Source organism: Symphalangus syndactylus, chromosome 7 (assembly GCF_028878055.3).
Source record: "Symphalangus syndactylus isolate Jambi chromosome 7, NHGRI_mSymSyn1-v2.1_pri, whole genome shotgun sequence".
NCBI classification, from domain to species: Eukaryota; Metazoa; Chordata; class Mammalia; order Primates; family Hylobatidae; genus Symphalangus; species Symphalangus syndactylus.
In genome coordinates this window covers 44,021,971-44,043,806 of record NC_072429.2, presented here as the reverse complement: position 1 = coordinate 44,043,806, position 21,836 = coordinate 44,021,971, and the positions used below count along the sequence as shown (strand labels likewise).

General features: G+C 42.0%; 1 protein-coding gene across 16 annotated transcripts in view; it reads left to right on the top strand.

Annotated features, from left to right (window-relative positions):
- The window catches only part of ARHGAP26 (Rho GTPase activating protein 26), a 473,272-nt gene that overhangs the window by 118,151 nt on the left and 333,285 nt on the right, over positions 1-21,836 (top strand). For all 16 annotated transcript variants that reach the window (XR_010121689.1, XM_055285812.2, XM_055285818.2 and 13 more), the window contains exons 5-8: positions 635-736; positions 9,529-9,639; positions 17,208-17,312; positions 18,808-18,937. Coding sequence is in view for 15 of the 16 variants with exons in the window: in XM_055285812.2 (XP_055141787.1) it covers positions 635-736; positions 9,529-9,639; positions 17,208-17,312; positions 18,808-18,937 (448 nt within the window). In the remaining variant the exon portion in view is untranslated. The remainder of the gene's footprint in view (positions 1-634; positions 737-9,528; positions 9,640-17,207; positions 17,313-18,807; positions 18,938-21,836) is intronic.

Genomic DNA, 21,836 nt, shown 5'->3' with positions numbered 1-21,836 from the left:
TGGAAGTTGTGTGGCTGCTGCTGCTTTTATTTTTCTTTTGCTAGCATAAATGGTGCCGCAGTAAACAAATTTGTGTGAAGATAATATTGTTGTTTTGAATTATTCCTCAGCTTAAAGACCTGCATGTGATATTAAGTGTCAAGAGATATTTAGGTTTACATACCAAGAAGTGTTTTTTTGGACAGTATTAAGGCTGGATCCAGCCTTAGTCTAGACTTGTCTCACTCAAGCTGTAAGGAGATCTTCCTTCCTTGGTGTTAGCTTCATAGGTACCCCCACTGCTGCTGCCCCCCAGCCCCCAACCCTGGCCGCCTTCTGGACTTGAATATCCTTGTGAGTTAGAAAGTAGAAATTTCTGTTTCACAAAGTTCTTAGAGGGGGAATCTTGGCTTTGCCGCCATTAGATATTCGTATTTACCTCATTTCTGGTCTTGTACTGGTTGGTGCCTCTCTGCTAGACACTCATACCCAGCGGGCTGTTGATGGGTGGCTGCAGGATTTAATGGGCATTACCTGAAAAGTAGGAGCTGAGTCATCATCTGTGTTCTGAGCAGAAGGATCTTGAGAGATGGAGGCTGCTTTTATTCCTGCAACGTGTTACTCTTTTTCTTTTTCTCTTCTCTTTTTTTGCCAGGAAGCCAAAAAGAAGTATGACAAAGAGACAGAAAAGTATTGTGGCATCTTAGAAAAACACTTGAATTTGTCTTCCAAAAAGAAAGAATCTCAGCTTCAGGAGGTAAGAGACCTTATTAGTATCCTGAATCAAGTGTTCATTTTGTACGTGATGCTGTGGATATGTGCTGGTTACTCTTTGCTAGAAAATCTTAGGGTTAGAAGAGACCTGAGAAGCCAGGGGATTGCTCCTGATCCCTCATCCAATGCCTGATGCCTGGACTGCCTTTGTGTCCTCCCATCCCACCCCACCCTTTGTAGCTTTCCCACCTGTCAAGGTGGAACACACTGCTGGCCGAGATGACCACCTCCTTGTTGGGCTGCCCTGATTGCTAGATGTCTTCCATTTCATACTGACATTTCTTTTCCTGTTTCTCTCACCCTTGGCCTTAATTCTGCCCTCTGTTACTTTACCTTTTGACTTCTTGCCTTTTATCAGTGATTTGAAACGTTAGCATCTCAAACACTTTGGTTATCCTTCCTTAATATTAATTTTTTCATTATTTCAACCAGCACTTGACATTTGTCTTCTTTCTTTTTTTTTTTTTTTTAAAGCAGTGCTTTATTGCCCTGTATATGTTTTGTGCTTTGGTAATGTTGTTTCAAGAAAATACATTCTTAAATTTGCGCTTGGTTTTTCTGGGTTTGCATGGTATCTTTTAAAAAGTAGTTCACTTGGAAAGAAAAATGATGGAGCCATCGCAGCCATAGAGCTGTGACCATTTTTACTTAGTTCATGAAGATTGGCATGTTAAGGGAGTTTATGCTTCTTGGAGATAGGGAGTTTCCTTGTGGAACCTCAAATTTGGCTTTAAAAATGTCATCTTATTTAACTCAACAGTTTGCTTGACCTCTCTCATGATATTTTTGCCAAAAGAGGCTACCGTGGCTTCCAGGCCGGCCTTTGTTTTTAAATTTTAATTCTTTTTGAGCAGATACCATGCCAGTACTCTTGTTAGGTGAAAGTTCATATGAGGACAGTAGAGTCAGAGGTTGAAAGGTTGAAGTAACTCCGGAGATGGTGGAGTTTAATCCCCTCCCAACCACAATTGGTTACACATCTTGGGATAGGAATGTGGTGTTCTCAGAACTCTGCTTTGAAATGAGTATTTAATCCAGTTTTTAGAGTAGTGATGAGGACCATTACTCAACAACAATGACAACTGTGGCAGCAACAAAGGTTTATAATGGACTTTGTAGATCAGTTCTTGGCCAGCCAATAAACAGCATTGACTATTTGGTGTGTGCTTTACAAATTAGAAAATGCTAATTTATCCTTGAAGATCTTGTGCCTGAGTAGGGAAAAAGAAGCAAAAGCGGAGGAACTGCTTCTTGAAGTGGCATAGCTACTCAGTTAAATCTTGTCAAATGTGATTGAAAAACCTAAAAAATAAAAAAAAAAAATCTTATTTTCACGAGATACAAAGGCTATCCCAACTTGACATGAGGATATGGACACTATCCCACAGACACAGATAATCCATGATAAATATGGGATTCCATTTAGAATCTGTCTTGATACCCTCACTTTTTAGTTATTCTTCTGGCATCACTTGGCATTTAGGATTTGGAAACTAACTTATATTTAAAGAAAAGCTTTTTGGCTGTGCTTCACAATGACCAGGTCTGCCCAGCTCTCCAGTTTCTAAACAGGTATAAATTATGGATTAGATGACTATGCATCATTAGTACAGATATTCAGAGTATTCAGAGTTGAGCAGGTGTGTGGTTATTCTAGCACCTACTGAATCTGGGAGGCCCACAGCACAGTTACCCTGTAGGCATGGCATTCTCTAGAACAAAGGTGCTTCTCCACCAGGTCCATTCTCTCCGTGGTCAAATATTGCAGACTTGGTCTGGAATGAGTCCAGCACTTTCTTTTAGGGCTGTGAATGTCCTCTGAATTAACAAAGTGTAGGGACCAGAATGCTGGGCTGGCAAAGAGGATACCTTGCCTCAAAACCTTCTCTGCTGTGTATTTACTCTGTGACCTGGGGCAAATTACTTAGATTCTCTAAGCTTTATTTCCTTTATTTGTTAAATACTCATGAAATACCTGTCCTACTTATGTTATGCATGAGAAGGCAAATATAACTGCTGCTCAAGTATAAAGTATTGTATATTTAATATAAAATGTGTAAATATCCTTATGATGTGCCTGTTCCACTCCATTTTCTGTTCTCAAATTGGATGCCACTATTCCTGACTTTGACAGTTCTGTATTTCAGTGGATGTTTTCCATTATGCTTTTTAATTATAGTCCTTTATGTTCTTGCCTTTGACCTAGTCACACTTTCTAAGTACTTTGAGTGTAAGGATTGGGTTGCAGATCTTGCAGGCTCTGGTCTATTTAGGTCAGTTCTCAGGCATTGCTTTTTAGTTGTACCTGCACTAAATTAAACTGTATAAAAATCTAACACTAAAGAGGTAAAGAGATCGAGACCATCCTGGCCAACATGGTGAGACCTTGTCTCTACTAAAAATACAAAAATTAGCTGGGCATGGTGGTGGGTGCCTGTAGTCCCAGCTACTCAGGAGGCTGAGGCAGGAGAATCACTTGATCCAGGGAGGCGGAGGTTGCAGTGAGCTGAGATTGCGCCACTTCACCCTAGCCTGGCGACAGAGTGAGGCTCTGTCTCAAAAAAAAACAAAAACCAAAAATCAAAAAACAAAAAGAGAACAGTGATGATATTACTGCTGCCACTAACCATATCAATAACAACTATAATGTAGGGAAACATTTGTTGAATGCGTATTTATGGCCCAGGTATGGTGCTAAGCACTTTACATGGAATCTTCTGGAATCCTCACCCGAAGAGGTATAGATGTCGTTATTACTCTGTTTTACACATGAGGAAACTGAGGCTCAGATAGGATAAATAGCTTAGTGGTAGCGAGTCAACTCCAGCACCGGCTGTGCAGCCCTTTCCCTTCACCCAGTTTGCTTTTCTACGTCTCTATCTGGGGAGGGATGTTGAGGCTCTCTTGCCTGCTGACCATTGTTATTTAGTGCCAGTGTCATGACATAGAATTGGAGAGAGGGAAGGACCTTAGTGATCATCCATTTCAACTTTCTTTAATTACATTTTATGAAGGAACTGAGTTTCTTGTAGGGGTCGGGTGTTTTGCTCAAGGTGTTCAGCTATGTAGCGATCATTTTCTTCACATTTATTAAAAATTCAACTTTTAGGAACATTGTTGAGCACTTGGTACACCTTTGATGAAACTTCCACTTTGATTATCCAGAGTTGTTCCCTGATTGCAGGGTTCTGCACGGAATACTTTTAAATTCCAGCCCATCCCCAGATCCCTGGAAGTAGAAACTACAGGGCAGTGATGTGGAATGGCACTGCCATCTAGTGGATGATTTAAACAAATGCATAGTTTTGAATGGTAAAAAAGCTCTCCTCAAAAGCAGTAGTCATTGATTCAACAAATACTTATCAGACGCTTCTGCAAAAGTCTGTCCAGGCACTGGGTGTTTTGTAGAAAGTGAAATGAATGATCTTCTTTCATGGAAATTACAATCTAGGAGGAAGTCTCTTTTCCAAGAAGCGCAGAATGGTTGACAGGTTTAATCAAGCTGGTAGATTTATAGCTTCTCAAGTGGCAGGCAGGGAAACTGTCTTGAGCAGTCTGCAGGGTGGGTTGGAATCCTGGCTTATAATTCCATTGCAGGGGGCCCAAGGATGTGATGGATTCTGTGGCCCACACCATTCTGGGGCATTGGCAAGAGAAGCATAACGTTCCACTTAGGATTTCTTCTTCCTTTTCCTTTGGGAATGCATTGAGTTATGCATTTGTTCTTAGTTCTGGGTCACTGGCGGGACATGCCTTTGGTGCTGACTGATGACCACGTGGGGATCAATTCATTCATTCTGCATGCATCTGTTGAACGTTTATTATGGGCCATACACCATTCTGAGCACTGGAGGAGAAAAATGAAAAAATTAGACAAGATCTTTTTTCTCATGGACTTTATATTCCAGTAGTCTAGTAGGCCAGGCACGGTGGCTTATGCCTATAATCCCAGCACTTTGGAAGGCCAAGGCGGGTGGATCACTTGAGGTCAAGAGTTTGAGACCAGCCTGGCCAACAAGGCGAAACCCTGTCTCTAGTGAAAATGCAAAAAAAAAAAAAAAATTAGCTGGATGTGGTGGCATGCGCCTGTAATCCCAGCTACTTTGGAGGCTGAGGCAGGAGAATCACTTGAACCCAGGAGGCGGAGTTTGCAGTGAACTGAGATCATGCCACTCTACTCCAGCCTGGGCAACAGAGCGAGACTCTGTCTCAAGAAAGGAAAAGATAAGAGTTTAAATTGGGAGATGAGACAGAGATTTCCTGGTAACCTATTTAAAATAATGTAGTCAATGAAAGCTTCTCCTAAAGAGGTAATATTTAAACTGAGCCCAGAAGGAATGAGCTAATGAAAGGCCAGGACAATCTTGTTCAGGTTGTAGGTGTGTCGCAAAATCACAATTATTGGGTTATGCAATAGGGTAGGCTAAAATAGAATAAAAAATACGAGGCCTGGCACGGTGGCTCATTCCTGTAATCCCAGCACTTTGGGAGGCCGAGGCGGTCAGATCACCTGAGGTCAGGAATTCGAGACCAGCCCGACCAACGTGGAGAAACCCCATCTCTACTAAAAATACAAAATTGGCCGGGCATGGTGGTGCATGCCTGTAATCCCAGCTACTTGGGAAGGCTGAGGCAGGAGAATATCTTGAACCTGGGAGGCAGAGGTTGTGGTGAGCCGAAATCGTGCCTTTGTACTCCAGCCTGGGCAATAAGAGCGAAACTCCATCTTAAAAATATATATATATATATATGAAAATGCATTGCACTTAACCATTATAAATGTTATTGATTCATAATGTAAAAAGTATTTCTTACTGTATGTTGAAGTTAAAATGTGTATTTATCTAGGAGAAGAGGTTTTTGGGCAGAAGGAACACCAGATGCAAAGGCTGTGGGAAAGAAAGGGGTTTGGACTGTTAGAGGACAGGAAGGAGATCCAGCAGTTACTCATGTCACCATGCTGGAGCATGGTGACAGTGGGTTAGGATGGGAGGAGGTGAGGCTGGGGGGTTGGGCAGATTACACAGGGTCTTGCAGACCATGGTAGAGGCCATGGGAAGTCCTTGAAGGGGCCATGAGACCATCTGATTTAGATTTTAAGGAAGATATTCTGGCTCTTGGGCGCAGAGTGGATTGGGACAGAGGGAGAGAATGAAGACAGAGAGACTAGTTAGGAGAGAAGTGTAGTAGCCCAGAGATGATGTGACTGGTTTAGGGTAGAGCAGGAAGTGAGACCCCTGTGTTCTGCAGTGCGTGGTGACAGCAACCACCGACATGCACAGGACACTTTCCAGTTTTCAAATGGTTTACATCATTTGGCCCATTTTCTCTTGGAAACACTCTACTCAGAAGCAAGGGCTGATATTATCTCCATCGTCTAAAGAAGATCAATGACTTGAGCAGGTCTTACCAGCTAGGACATTGTAGCACTGGAGCTTGCACTTGGGCAGCTCTCTGATGTGGGAGTCAGTTCTGTTTTCCTCATAGGAATTTCCTTCTGGATCCTTCATCCCTGCCTTTGCAGATTTTCAGAATGATTTCTGTTTTCCCCCTCCACTTGCAGTGTCAGTTGGCAAGCCCAGGCAGAGAGAGGCTTTGAGGTGTGTGGGGTGGTCGGGAGTAGATGCATCTCTCCATGTAAGCGTGTTGGGTTTGTGCTACAAGAAGATCAAAGGCTACAGGAACACATGGGGCTTAGCAGCAGGAGCCCGGTTAGAAGGCATATCAGCCCAGTTGTCTAAGCAGCCACACAATGCAGAGGGTGGTGGTGAGAAGCCGGACCTTCTGAAACCTGTCTGCAAATAAAGATTCATCAGTGCTCAGGTATTTCCTTTCCCTGCTTGGAAGCCTTAGAAAATGCCCCCAGTCTTAGCCTTTCAGATTGGTTTGATCCAGCAGTTACTCAGCAGACTGGCTTTTGAGTATGAGAATGTCCATTGCTGCAGGAGGAAGTTGCTAGCATGAGAGACTTGAATATATTCTTTTGGGGTGTTTTATAACATATTGTGTTTTACCAGAGCTGGTAGTTTTCTCTTAACTTACTTATTTGATTAATGCCTCTTTTCTTTACTATGCTGTAAGTTCTATGAAGGAAGTTTCTTTTTGCTCATGATGGTGGAACGGATAGATGATTTGCTAAGCTCTTAAGATGTCTAAGTAGTATATTGTATTTGGTATAATGGAAGTAGGAGTCTGTTCCAAGTTTCTTCTGTAGGAATGTTGGCAAAGGAACACTGAAAGAAATATGCCTTTGGGAGCTGTGTCTTAGTAAAGGGTGTTATAGAATGGTTTCTGACTGTGTCATTTCTAAGGAAAACAGTGTTTTGTTTCCTACTGGCAGGATATTCATTTATATTAAAAATATATGTTCACTTTGGTGTTTTGTCATTGAAATATGCTTTCAGTGTAATTATCTGCTTTGAAGGAATGATTTGACACAGACACATTATGGAAAAGTTTAGAGCTTTATAGTGAGAGTTGAGGTACTTCCCAGCATAGCATCTTGCAACTCCATACATGGAGTTTCTCCTTGGGTGCCAGATCCCAGATCAGTGGTTCAATTGTACCCGCTCGTGGGCCTGTCCTGGACACACAGAGGGAGAAGTGAAATTGAGAGGGAGTGTTGAAATTTCCCTGCTTGGAGTAAACTGTTGTTCTTATCACAAAGAAAGTATTTGAGACTTCTGTGAACAGGGCCCATGGCCTTTTCTGAGATTCCCTGCCCTCTGACAGCTTGTTTTGTGTATTGGAAAGGTCTAGATGAGGATGGCTCTGCAGGAATTTCTTTTTCACTGTAAGAATCTGTCTCCTATGGAACCCAGGTTGTCCCAGGGTATGGGGAGACAGTGGAGACTGGTGGTTTCAGGATGATCCAAGGGCCTTAGCGGCAGATCCACCAGGACAGAAATCCCAGCTCTGCCTTACACTAGCTGTGTCACCTTAGTCAGGTTCCTTAATGTCAGTGGATTATATTTTCTTCCTGTTTGTTAGAGATACAGATAATATCACTTTTCTAGGAATTTAGTGAAGATTAAATAACTAAAATTAATGAGGATTAAATAAGGTAATGTATGTACAGCTATGGGCATGATTCCTTGCACAAAGTTAGTGCTCAGGTAACCATTATCATTATTCTTATTTCTGTTTTGTTTGTTAGATTTGATTACTTTTAACATGTGACATGCTATTTGGGCTAATATGATGTCCGTTTGGCTCACCCGCTTACCTTTTTTATTGATATGTAATAATCGTACATATTTATGGGGCATGTATGCTATTTTGATACATGCCTATAATGTGTAATGATCAAATCAAGGCATTTAGGGTATCTATCACCGTGGACATTTATCATTTCTTTGTGTTGGGAACATTTAATATCTTCTAGATATTATGAAATATACACCATACATCAGTTAACCATAGTCATCCTACTGTGTGATGAAATACTAGAACTTATTCCTTTTATCTCACTGTATTTTTGTACCCATTAAGCAACCTCTCTTCATCCTTCCCACCCCACCCCGCCACCCCCTCCTTTTTTTTTTTGAGACAGAGTCTCGCTCCGTCGCCAGACTGGAGTGCAGTGGCGTGATCTTGGCTCACTGCAACCTCCGCCTCCTGGGTTCAAGCGATTCTCCTGCCTCAGCCTCCCGAGTAGCTACCACGTGTGCTATCATGCCCAGCTAATTTTTGTATTTTTAGTAGAGATGGGGTTTTACCATGTTGGCCAGGATGGTCTCGATCTCTTGACCTCGTGATCCGCCCGCCTCGGCCTCCCAAAGTGCTGGATTACAGGCATGAACCACGGCGCCTGACTCCCACCCCTTTCTTAGCCTCTGATAACTATCATTCTACTTTTTACTTCCTTGAGATCCACTTTTTTAGCACCTACATATGAATGAGAAGATGTGATATTTGTTTTTCTGTGCCTTCACTTGACATAATGACCTCCAGTTCCATCCATGTTGCTGCAAATGACAGAATTACATTCTTTTTCATGGCTGAATAGCAGTCTGTGTGTGTATTTATCCATTCATCCATTGAACACTTAGGTTTACTTCATATCTTGGCTGTTGTGAATAGTGCTGCAATAAACATGGGAGTACAGGTATCCCTTTGATACAGTGATTTCCTTTTCTTTGGATAAATACCAAGTATGGGATTGCTGGATTATATGGTAGTGCTATTTTCAGCTTTTTGAGAAATCTCTATACTGTTTTCCATAATAGTTGTACTAATTTACAGTCCCACCATCAGTTCCCTTTTCTCCCCATCCTTACCAGCATTTGCTATTTTTAATCTTGATCATAGCCATTGTAACTGGGTTGAGATGATATCTCATTTTGGTTTTGACTTTCATTTCCCTGATGATTAGTGATGTTGGACATTTTTTAATATACCCTTTGGCCATTTGTATGTCTTCTTTTGAGAAATGTCTATTCAGATCTTCTGCCCACTTTTTAATGGTATTATTTGTGGGGTTTTTTTTTTTCTGTTGAGTTGTTTGAGTTCCTTGTATACATTTACCTTTTTAAACCAATAATCTCATAGAAAGCTTTTTTTGTTTTAAAAAAATATGTATTTAAGTTGTGTAATATGATGTTTCAGTATACTTTTGCATAGTGAAATAGTTACTATAGTTATTCTTCTTCTGTGTAATGCTATTTGATTTGTTTTTGAAAATTATCTCTCGAGATTTTTTTTTCTGACCTGCTTTCGGAATGCTATCCTTGGGTAGTGACTTGATTTTTCTCTTAAATTCCATCTTGTTTGTAGGCAGACAGCCAAGTGGACCTGGTCCGGCAGCATTTCTATGAAGTATCCCTGGAATATGTCTTCAAGGTGCAGGAAGTCCAAGAGAGAAAGATGTTTGAGTTTGTGGAGCCTGTAAGTAGATATTCAGGGTTTAATGATGTACACATATATTCATCCCTCATTCTAACTAGTAGTAGATTACAAAATGCTCTAAGTTGTTGATGAAGAGGTTGAGCAGCCCTGACGCTGTCCCTTCTGTAAGTATCAGTGCTTTGTGAGCCTGGCTGCCCTGGATTCTTCCCAGCAGCCATTCCTGTACAACACACAGCAATGGAGATAGAGCGTCCAGCAGTCATTCCTTCCTCTAGCTACCCAGTGATGTGCCATATGATTTTCAGGTGGACAGAGTGGAAATGGGAGTCCAGAGGGGAGGGGTTCTTTATCTTGCCATGAAATAGTGATTATATCTTAACTTCCCTTCTCTCTCCTACCCTTCTTCTCTTCCTCAAGTAATTCAGATGTAGTAGTCACCCAAAGACATAGTACGTTTCTCTTTTTACCCTCTGGTTCAAAGCCCCTTCTCACCCCATTCAGGTATTAAAAGATGCTATATAAAGTTTCTCACATGGATTTTCCACGTGGATTTGTTATAAACAGAACAGCATGGAGACTCTGCTGAGTGGACCATGATGGAACTTGGACTTGGACACTGTCCCAGTGAACGTGAAGATTGCATTGTGGGAAAAAGCCTGACTTTAGTTTAGGCCACACCAGCATGGTTGTGGTTTTGTTTGGACATGGTGCCACTCCACTTTGCTGGGTGTGGCACTGGTGTGGAGAATCCACAGCAGGAGGACTTCATGGAAACACCAAAATAGTATATGGACCTCAATTTAAAACTCTCGCAGACCATGGATTTTCCAGCCAAAATGCAGCCTCTGATTTAGACTCAAGCGTGGCATCTCTGTACAAATAAGATTCTCTACTTAGATTTAAGAAAGGACAATTTTCTCTTTTCTTTCTTTGAGACAGAGTCTCACTCTGTCACCCAGGCTGGAGTGCAATGATGCAATCTCAGCTCACCGCAGCCTCTGCCTTCTGGGTTCAAGTGATTCTCCTGCCTCAGCCTCCTCAGTAGCTGGGACTACAGGTGCACGCCACCACGCCTGGCTGATTTTTGTATTTTTCAGTACAGACGGGGTTTCACCATGTTGGCCAGGATGGTCTTGATCTCCTGACCTCGTGATCTGCCCACCTCGGCCTCCCAAATTGCTGGGATTACAGGCATGAGCCACCACGCCTGACCAAGAAAGGAGAATTTTCTTAAGCAAATAAGAATAAAACTATAAGAAACTGAAAGAAGTGGCCACTCTTTCTAGTAAAGAGCATTCTGTACCTCATGTCTAATTTATAAACTTTTGGGGTGGATTTTTTTAGGCATGTAGACTTGCTAGTAGTTTCATCAAGACTCCAATTGGTGGTCAGGCACAGTGGCTCATGCCTGTAATCCTAGCACTTTGAGAGGCTGAGGGAGGAAGATCACTTGAGACTAAGAGTTTGAGATCAGCCTGGGCAACTGGGCAACATAGTGAGACTCCATCTCTTAAAGAAAAAAAGATTCCAATTGGCTTTGGAACCTTATGTCTACATCTTTTACTATGCTAGAACTATAATTTCTGGATATCACTCCCAGCTACCTCATTTGGCCGATTCCTTAAAGTCGTCAATTACTTCAGTCTCCATATATCAATATTAAAACCTTACATCTAACTTCCTGTCCAGCAGTGGTTTCAGTCAAGGTCCCAGGTCAAAAATCCCCATCTTTCCACAGGGTCTGTTAGCTATGAGCAGCTATCTGTCAGATAAAGCACCCTATTGATTTTCGTGCTTAAAGCACAAGCTGGCCTTTCAAGCAAAGGTTTACTGAAGACTTGCTTCCTGTGGTCAGGGCAGGAATTCAAATGCTGTCACATAGAATTTGTCTTTAGCATTATTTTTATTTGCTTTTGCCAGAATTTCTAGAGAAAAAGAACAGTGCATTTCTAATAATTTTTATATATACTTCGATTAATATTATTCCAAATTTGCTTGCTTTTGATGAGTGTTTTTTGTAATTGGCCCATCCAGCTTTTTTGAGGTGAGTGTTTTATTATCCACTTTGATCTCTCAGTAGGTGTACCTAGGGAGTCAGGTATTTTATCTGTTGGCTTTTGCTGAACGGTATCCACAAAACCTCATACAACAATAGATGTTTACTTCTCACACATCTGTGAGGTTCAGCCAGCTTAGGCTGGGCTCAGCTAGATAGCTTTGCTGATCTAAATGGGTTTTCCTCCTCCTCCTTCTCCTTTTGTCTCTCCTCCCCCTCTTCCTTCCTTCTTTTTTGAGAAAAGAAACTTCTAAAGATTTACCATTCCATTTCCTGGCATTCTGTTGTAGTGTGTCCATGTCTTAGGGAGTTTTCACTTTAAGGAGCAGTAGCATCATGGTTAAGGATTCTAGAGCTAGATTCCCTGAATTTAAATCCCAGCCTAGCCATTTACTAGCTGTGTGTTCTTGGGCAAGTTATTTCTCTGAGCCTTACTTTCCCCATCTGCAGAATGGGGATAGTAATATCACCTACTTTATAAAGACGTATGAGGATTGGCTGAGTGTTTATCCATGTGAGGTGCTTAGAGCAGAACCTGATTAGAACCCAGTAAAAACTTAGCAATTATTATTTTTTTATTTATGAGCAAATGAGTGAAGTACCAATATTAACAGGCCTACTTGTTTTAATATAAACAGTTTTGGTAGCTCTAAAAGTATGTATTTATTGAATACCATAGAAAATGCTGAAAACCCAGATGCTGTAGCTGAGGCACTCACAGCCTCACTGGGGGAAGCAAGATGTTTATAGTAGAGAGCTAGCCAAGGTAGCAAGCAGTTCAGTGACAGCTTGGACAGGATGGCTGCTATAGAAGTGCCAGAGGAATTTAAAAATATAACCATTGTAGTGTGCAGATGTTTTTCAGTTCATACAGTGAGAAACCTGGAGAGCTAATGAAAAGAAATTTTCAGTCTCATGTTAGGATAAAGAGATAGTAATAGGGATTTGCCCAAAGTTAAACTAAATGTTGAGAGGCTGGATATAGGATTCAGATGTTTGGCCTTTGCTTTTCTACAGAAGTTATTGTCTCTGCACATCAGCTTCTAGGCAGGTCAGTGGCTTCAGGAGCTGGGGATTGGGAGAAGGTATTCATACAGTGAAAAAGCTACTGATGAGATCAGTGATCTCAGTGTTAGACATGCACATTCTCAGGCTTTACTCCAGACCTGAAATTTAAGGGAGGGGTCCAGTAGCCTGTAGTTTAGTAAACCTTCCACGTGATTCAGCTGCACATTTCAGTTTGAGCCACTGGCCTAGATTATACAAAGGAAGAACATGAAATAACAATTGATGATATTATCTGAAACTATGTCATGTACCGTGCTAAGCGCTTTACCTACAGTATGTCAGTCGAACCTTATAACATCTCTGAGGGTAAGTACTGTTTTTATCCCAACTTTCAGATGAAGAAATGGAAACAAATAAGTTTCTTTACCTGTCCAACGTCATGTCTAGTAAATAGCAGAGCTGGAAGGGTCTGACTCTTCATCTCCATGAAATAGCATTTGATTGCTTACAGGTGGGAAGGAAACCAGCAAGAAGTCTATTGAACTAAATTGCTGGAGTGGGTATTCATATTTGAGTTGGTTACAGTCAAGGGAATCTTCCAGTCATGTAAGGGACCTCTATGCAAATTGACCGTGTTCATTTGTTTCTTGAAAGTAACTTCAAGTACCAGGATATTATTGACCTTCAGAAAAAGAAACAGTTGTAGTGTTCCCAAGGAAAAAAAATCAGACTTCTGGGATCTAAATCAGATCTTCTGGGATATATATATATGTATATATATAAATATAAATATATGTATGTGTGTATATATACACATATGTACATACATATGTATGTGTGTGTGTGTATATATGTATATGTACGTATATATTTGCACTGGAAGTCTTAATTTTCTTGTCACAGTACTAAATGTTCTTGAGATTTAGATTGCAGATAATGACATATTGACTCCATGAAGATAAAGCCACATTCTCTCTGTTCCCTGAGTTTTCGTAATTGAAGGTTAGCTAGTGCAGCAGAGAACTCATTCTCCATGTTCATTAGGCACTGCATCCTCCGAGTTTTACATCGTGAATATTTCCCAGTGCCGTGTCTCTTCCTCTCCTTTCCCTCTGCTTCTGTCCCATTGCAGGTCTTCATTCTTTTCTTTGGACTTTGCATTCTGCCCTGGGCCTCCCCCTTCTCCAGTCTGGCCTGGACCAGAATGCACCTTCTAACACGTCAGCCTGATTCTCTCTCTCTCTCTTTTGCCAAGAAGCTCCTGACAGCACTCCTGTGCTAAGCCCATTACATGGATGATCTGAATTAATCTTCACTGCAACTCTGTGCAATAGTAAAAACCACTGTTATCCTCCTGTCAAAGATGAGTTAAAGGAAGTTATGTGGCTTAGCCCCCTCAGCTTTTCATCACTCTACTGGCTGCCCTTCTCTTTGTTGCCTGTGTGGATGATTCTTGGTAGCTGTATTAGTTTGCTAGGGCTGCTGTAACAAAGTACCACAAATTGGGTGTCCTAGAACAACAGAAATCTGTTGTCTCACAGTTCTAAAGCCTAGAAGTCTGAAGTCAAGGTTTTGGCACCGAGATCCCTCTGAAACCTGCAGTGAAAGGCGACTTCCTTTCCTCCTTTTAGCTTCCTGTGGCTTGTGATCATGTTTGATGTTCCTTGGCTTATAGATGCCTCCCTCCAGTCCTTCATCCTCACATGGCCATGCATGTCTCCGTGTCCACATTTTCACCTTTCTAAGGACACCAGCTATGGCATCCTTGTAAAAGTACTAGGGCCCACCCTAATATCCTTATTTAATTTGATTACCCATGTAAAGACCCTATTTCCAAGTAAAATCACCTTCAGAGGTATTAGGACTTCAACATATCTTTTTTTGGGGGACACAATTCAACCCAGTAAAGTAGGTCTGTTCTATGAATGGTGACAATCTAGAATGATGCAGCCAGCATTAACTTGGGCAATTAGATTTTTGCTTCGTAAAATGAAAAAAATAAATTACGTTGTCAGCTAGGAAGTAGGCATAGGTTTTGCTTATGGTTATTCTTTTAAGATAACAAGGATGGAGACGGAGGCGCAGGGAGGCGGGAAAGATCTTTCCTTTGTCAGGCTGTGATGTTGAGGTTGCCCTGTGGACAGCTGACCCCTCTTATTTGATAACCAGGTGGGACTGCAGCAAGCTCTTCCTCCTGGTGTTTGGGTAGAGGCATTTCTTTGAAGCAGACAGCTCCCCCATCTCTGGAGTCCCGTGGGCTTCATCCTGCCCCCTGAGGAGTGGACTTTCATTTCCCACTTTGTAAGAGTTCAAAGGTTCATATAGTGTTGGGGGTGGGGGAGAGAAAAGGTGCTGTGAGGGGAGAAGCAAGGGGGAAGTGGGCCAAAAATAGTAATATGTTAAGGAGTCATTTCCCATAGAAAAATGGACAATCAAGGCATGAGACCAAAGGAGGAAAAACAAAATAAATAGTAACTCCCTGCCTTTGGGGAGCTCTTGTGGGTATGCCCAGGTGGCATGTTAGTGAGCTGTTTGAGAATATTTAATTACCCCGAGCAAGAGAGGCTCTGTTTACTTTAAGTGAAGGATAAATCATAGTTAATAGGAGGAATGACCTTGGAATTAGCTGCTTATCTTCTGCGTTATTCTCAAGTGAGTGGTAGTGTCATGCCTTGGAAAGGCGATGGGGCAGGGCATTTGCAGACAGCAGGGAGAGCAGAGATAAGAAGAGGGAAAACAGTTTTCATTGTGAATGCTGGGACTCGGTTTGGCAGAGGAGCCCCTTCTTTATTATTGGAGCCATCTAGAAGGAAAGGTATGGGTCTTCCTCTCAAAAAAGTATTTTGTATAGAGTAAGCCCAAATCCTTCGGCCATCTTTGAAGAAAAACATTCATTTTCAGTCTCTAGTGCCTTGATGGGGCTTACTGCTCATTCAGGAATTTATGTTAGGGGTCTGTATATGGTGCCACTGGATAGTTTTATAGCCAGAGGACCCAGCAATGCCCACTCTCCCACCACCCATGAGAATCTAAGGGGATAGACGGGCCAGGGACAATGGCAATGGGAAGTTAAGGGCCATAGTGTCATAATCTGGGTTTTATCTTTACAGTGTCCAGATCTTTGATTAAACCAGGCTGGCCTGCCCTCTGAGTTTAGGTCCAGTGCTATATACCTTTGTGCTTACTATTCCTGCTGCAAACAAGGTGGGAGAGTAGGGGGAGGGTGGGCGGGATGAGATTCCTTTACCGTCACTTATTAGAGCTGCCTCTCAGAAAAGGAGAGTTAGTTAGGTGAAAATAAGTGGGATGGGATTATGTTTAGTAAGTAAATTTTTTTTTACATAATAAGTAATGTTTAACAAGTAAAAAAAAAAAAAAAAAATCATTCAGGGACTGAAAATCTGAAGACCACAATGTAAAATAAAGCAAATGTGTCTTGGGATAAGGTGGTATGGCACGTCAGGGAGGTCAGAGTGGACCCCTCAGAAAATGTGGGTCAGCCTTCAGAAGCCGAAGTTAATGGGATAGTCCCCAAATACCGTGGAGCTGTGCTTTGTGATAGAGGTGAGGCGCTGGTCTTTCCTAAATCTCATTCAGGCTTTTATTATAGTCCTTTCTTCAGGTTGAAGTTTGGAACTGAGGGAAGATGTGTAGAACTTGAGAAGGGGCCAGGAAAGCATAACAACAGTGAGGTTTGGATGTAAGCTCCGAGAGGAAAGACCACAGGAACGTTGTTTGTTTAGTTTGGAGAAATGAAGGCTGGCCGGGGCTCAGGGAGGGGACATTAATAGTTTTTAAGTATGTGAAGGCGTGTGGTGAGCATTGTGGTGAACAGGTGTTTTTACCATTCACTAAAGACAAGACTAAACAATGAAACAGGCTTACCTTTTAACCTGAGGGATTTAATTGAGAATTTAGGGAAACCACCATAAGTGAAAATGTGGGAATATGGAAATATTTTAATAAAGGAATCCATAGTGTTTACTTTTGAGTAGTTTGGGGAAAGCACAGAAATACACTTCAGTTGGATGATTTTCTTTGATTTGACTTTGCCTGTTAGACTGTAGACTCAGGACACTCCACTTCCTTTTCTCCCTTCCTCTTCTGTGTAATAACCTGATACTACAAATGTACTAGAGGGAAACTGAGTCAACCCTGGTCTTTGGTTTCTGAGGAAATGACGTTCTCAGCAGGTGGTGAGGCCCACAGGGCAAGGGCATGGGTGTTGGTGCCAAGGAGACCTGGTTTCAAGTTCTGGCTGCCACTTACTGTGTGTTTTGGGGCAAGTTTCTTAACCTCTCTGAACCTGCTTCCTCATTATTAAAATGGGGATAACAGTAGTGCTTAGGTCATGGGATGTTGTGAGTACTCACTCAGGTCATGGAAGGGCATAGTGCCTGGCACACAGTTGGTGCTCTTTAAATGTCAGCCATTATTATTCTTTATTTTAGACTTTCAACCCAGTGTTGGCAGCTAGATACAGCTACATAATACCTCTTTTCAACCTGGTTATGTGACCTTTGCCTTTCTTCCTTCATTACAGCTGCTGGCCTTCCTGCAAGGACTCTTCACTTTCTATCACCATGGTTACGAACTGGCCAAGGATTTCGGGGACTTCAAGACACAGTTAACCATTAGCATACAGAATGTGAGTGGGCATAGGGACAGGCTTCCTTTCTCTGGTTAAGGAAAAACAAAATATGGGCCTGATTGCCCTAGAAACCATCCAGGTGGCTTGGAATGTAGATGAGGGTGGGTCTTGCTTGGGTTCAGAGGGAAACTAGGGGCAGGCATTTCTGGAGTGCTTGGTGGTTCTGAGACCATCATCCTCTTCTCCATTATTTCAAAGCCCTATTTATGTTCTCGGAAGTGCTGCTGCTGATTATGTTTCAAATCTGTAGCATCTGTAGCATTGGAGTCAGGATTTCCTTTGGCGGTGGAAATCCCAGCCCAACCCAGCCTCCAGTCTATGCATCTAGCTGCCTGACTACATGAGACCGTGTGGAGTGTGTGTTCTGGGGATGTGGGCTGGGGACACATGCTGGCATCCGGCTCAAAGGATGTGCTCTTGTCCAACTCTTAGGAAGGCTGGCAGGAAATCCAAGTCTGTGCTTCACTCCCAGTGTGGTCAGCATTCCCAAGTTTTAAACACAGGACCTTTTGGTGCACAGAATCCTGTGCAGGGCCTTTTGGTTAGCAGTTACTGGGGCTTGAGCCCCCTTCTTCACTGTGGGATTGGACCATGTTATTCTTCATATTTTCTTTGTCTCTAGGTGATCTTGTGTCCATGTGGGTTGTACTGCATGGCTTTCAGAAGCCTGGAGGTTACATAGTAGTCAGTGTTGTCTCAGAGAACAGGAAGTTGCAGAATCTTGAAAAAGGTTTCACAAAGCATGGCTTCCCCTTAGGCTGGGTTCCTCAGAATGCAGGCTCTGAAATCGAGATTGACATGCAACGGGCTTACTGGAGGTGGGGGCAATGCTGGTAAAAACACCTGTGACAGAGTGAGGGCACCTGGACTCGCAGAGGGGAAAATAGAGCTGTGATGCAGATGCAGCAGAGGTCTCAGTGCAGGGGAGGCTCTGGAGCTGGGATGATCCTTCACAGTCGCCCTGAATGCAAGCAAGGGGGCCAGGCTTTCGACCCCTTCCGCCTTTCCTCTAGCCTTGACTAGTCATTGGGTGCAGGCTGACCTTGAGTGAAGGAACTCCTCTTTTAAGGAGGGACTCATCTGTGAGCCATCAGCAAGCAACATTCACGGCAGCTGGAGAAATGAATGCCTAGGTCCTTAAGTCATACAGGCCCCTAGAGAATCTGAATCAGAATCACCTGGGAGGCTTATTGTAAAACACACTTTTTGGCGTCCAGAGGTGCTGAATTGATCTGTAGGAGTGCGGGCTGGGCGTTTGCATTTTCTATAAGATCCCTAGGTGATTTTGATGGTCACTAGAGTTTGAGAGTCATTCTGGTATAGGACTTCAAGGCCAAAGTATACTTCTTATAAGGGAGTATTTGGCCAGTTCCTGGAAGATTGAATGTCCTTTATCTCATTTTAGATCTAAGGATTCTATTAGATTGATCTTCTGGATTGTTAAAACAGATACTTCGTTTCTTTGATTTGAATAAAATTATTTTCATCCTAGACAAGAAATCGCTTTGAAGGCACTAGATCAGAAGTGGAATCACTGATGAAAAAGATGAAGGAGAATCCCCTTGAGCACAAGACCATCAGTCCCTACACCATGGAGGGATACCTCTACGTGCAGGAGAAACGTGAGTGCTTTGACTAGCAACAGCTTGGGATGTACTCAGGCCTCTTAACTAGAAGGTGGAGGATGTATCCAGCAGTGCCTACCTTACTGTAAATACATGCTTGGATAAACAAGAACGATTTTATAGTTCATCTTTCCAAAGGGAAAGATGTTGTCCACAGAATCTTGTCTACCTTTGTTTTTCTTTATGAATGGGAATTCCTTTGGGAACCTGCAATTCTTTAAGGCTCTGTGGTTGCTCTTCTCTCTCTAGTGTTACTCTACTCTTGAGGTTCCTATACCCCTAGTCCAGCTTTATATACCATACCCTGAGCATAGCGGCCTTGGAAAGGTCTTGCATGCTAGGCATCTCTTATCTATCAGCAGTGTATCCTTTGGTAGACTTAATACTTGGTGATTCTGTTTTCATTTGGCATTGTTTCAGCAAGGCCCAAACAATCATGACTTAGGCCCTTTCCCTCTTCTCCTCAACTCATTTCATTCCAACACTTGAATTTTATGAAAAGTAGAAACAAAGGCTCACTTCAAGAGCCAGGAAGAAGGTTGGATGCGGTGGCTCAGGTCTGTAATCCCAGTACTTTTGGAGGCTGAGGTCGGTGGATTGCTTGAGCTCAGGAGTTCAAGACCAGCCTGGGCAACATGGTGAAACCCTGTCTCTACAAAAATACAAAAAGTAGCTGGGTGTGGTGGTGTGCACCTGTGGTCCCAGCTACTTGGGAGGCTGAGGTGGGAGGATTGCTTGCAGGAGTGAGCCTGTTGAGGTTTCTAAGAGCTCAGGAGGTGGAGGCTGCAGTGAGCTGAGATTGCCACCGCTGTACTCCAGCCTGGGTGACAGAGCAAGACCCTGTCTCTGAAAAGAAAAAAAAAAAAAAGAGCCAAGAATACTCATTGCTCTGCCAGTGGTGTCTAGGAAAGGAATGCCAGGTGCTGCCAACATGGACATTTTAGTGATGACTCACAAGTTCATGCCTTACGGCTGGGGAAAGGCTCTGTGATGGGGCCGTGCCGTTTGGGGTAGCGCATTCAGACTTAATTCATGTATGCAATGCTAGGAATGAAAGAAAGTGAATATTTTTTCTTTAATGGGTAATTCTTCTCCTAGTCCTTTGGTAGAGAACATTGGTCTTTCCAGATTTTTGCAGGTTTTGTGTTCTTTCATGTCCTTCTCTTGATGTAGAGTTAGGCAGATGTCTTCACTCCTAATGGCTTCCTGATGGAATAGAATAGAAATACTTGGTTTCACTAATTATTCTATTTAGTAATTACTCAAAAATTTGTTTGGACTTAAGTTTCCTGGTAACAGTGGGGCAGTAGTGGTGTTGGAGGTATTGGCTGTGATGAGGATTACATTCCTTATTCTTACAGAGATGAGCCTGTTGAGGTTTATAAGAAATGTAACTACTTCAGTTGTGTGTTTTGTATATGCCTGAATACAAAGTGATCCCCTCTTTGCCCAGTGAGAAGATCCCTGCAAAAGGTTTTAGGTCTACTTGAAAATATAAATTTTTAGGACTCTAAAAATATAGTTCAAAGTCTGCCTATATACTTAATTTGTTAATATATCATTCACTTACATCTATAAAATCAATGTTGCTTTTTTGCACTCTCATATGATATCACACACTTTTATTCAGACACTTCACGTGCTCTTTCAACATTAGTGTGTTGATTATCACGAGAACACTTTTTTGTTCCCTAACACAGTCCAGAGCACATGATGGGGATACAGCACTTTTTTTTTAAATTTTAAATTTTTTGTAACTTGTTATTTTGAAATAATTTCAGACATACAGAAAAGTTGCAAGAATGGTGTAAGGAACAACCATAAACCCTTTACCCAGTGCACCAATTTTTAACATTTAGCCACAATTATATCATTCCTTCTCTCTCTGTGTGGGTGTGTGAGTATGAACGTGAGTACGACTTGCATACACACACATACACACTTTTTTCTGAGTCATTTGAGAATATGGTTGCATATACCATGCTTCTTCAGTAGTGAGTATTTTCTAAGAATAAAAGATATTCTTTTTATGTAAATGCATCTGTTAGGTTGGTGCAAGAGTTCAATTGCGATTTTAGCCATTACTTTTAATGGCAAAAACCATAATTACTCTTGCACCAACCTAATATCAAATTTAACATTGGTGCAATATTTAATCTGAACTACAGTCCGTATTCCAGTTTTGCCAGTTGTACCAATAATGGCCTTCTAAAGCATTTTGTTGTTCTCCAGTACAGAACCTCATACTGCATTTAGTAGTCATGACTTTAGTCTCCCTTAATCTGGAACAGTTCTCCAGCTTTTCTTTGTCTTTCATGACATCGACATTTTTGAACAGCACAGTCCAGTTCCTTTATACAGTTTTCTTCAGCATGGGTTTATCTGGTGTTTCTTCATGATTAGATTTGGATTATGCATCCCTGGTCAAATCTTACATAAAAGTTCTTCTCTGGGGCCACATCTGGACACATGTGGTGTTGATCTGCCCCTCAGTGGTGATGTAAATTTTGATCACCCAGTCAAGGTATTGTCTGGTTTCTCCACTATACAGTCACTATTTTCCCCTTCTAACTAATTAGCAATCTGAAGGTAACACCTTAAGATCTGTAAATATCCTTCTCCTTATCACACTTTACCTCCATAGATTTAGCATCCATTGACAATCCTTGCCTGAGCTGATCTTTACTATGATGGTTGCAAAATGGTGACTTCTCAGTTCCACCAACCCCTCCACATTTCATAGTTACCAGTGTACTTATGTAAGGAAGAGTCCTGCTCCTCTTTCTTCTTCCCTCTCTCCCTTCCTACTGTCTATCCATCCATCTGTCCATCCATTATCCATCTTTCCATTGTCAGTTTGGATTTATGGGTTCCTATTTTGTTCAGGAGGCTATAA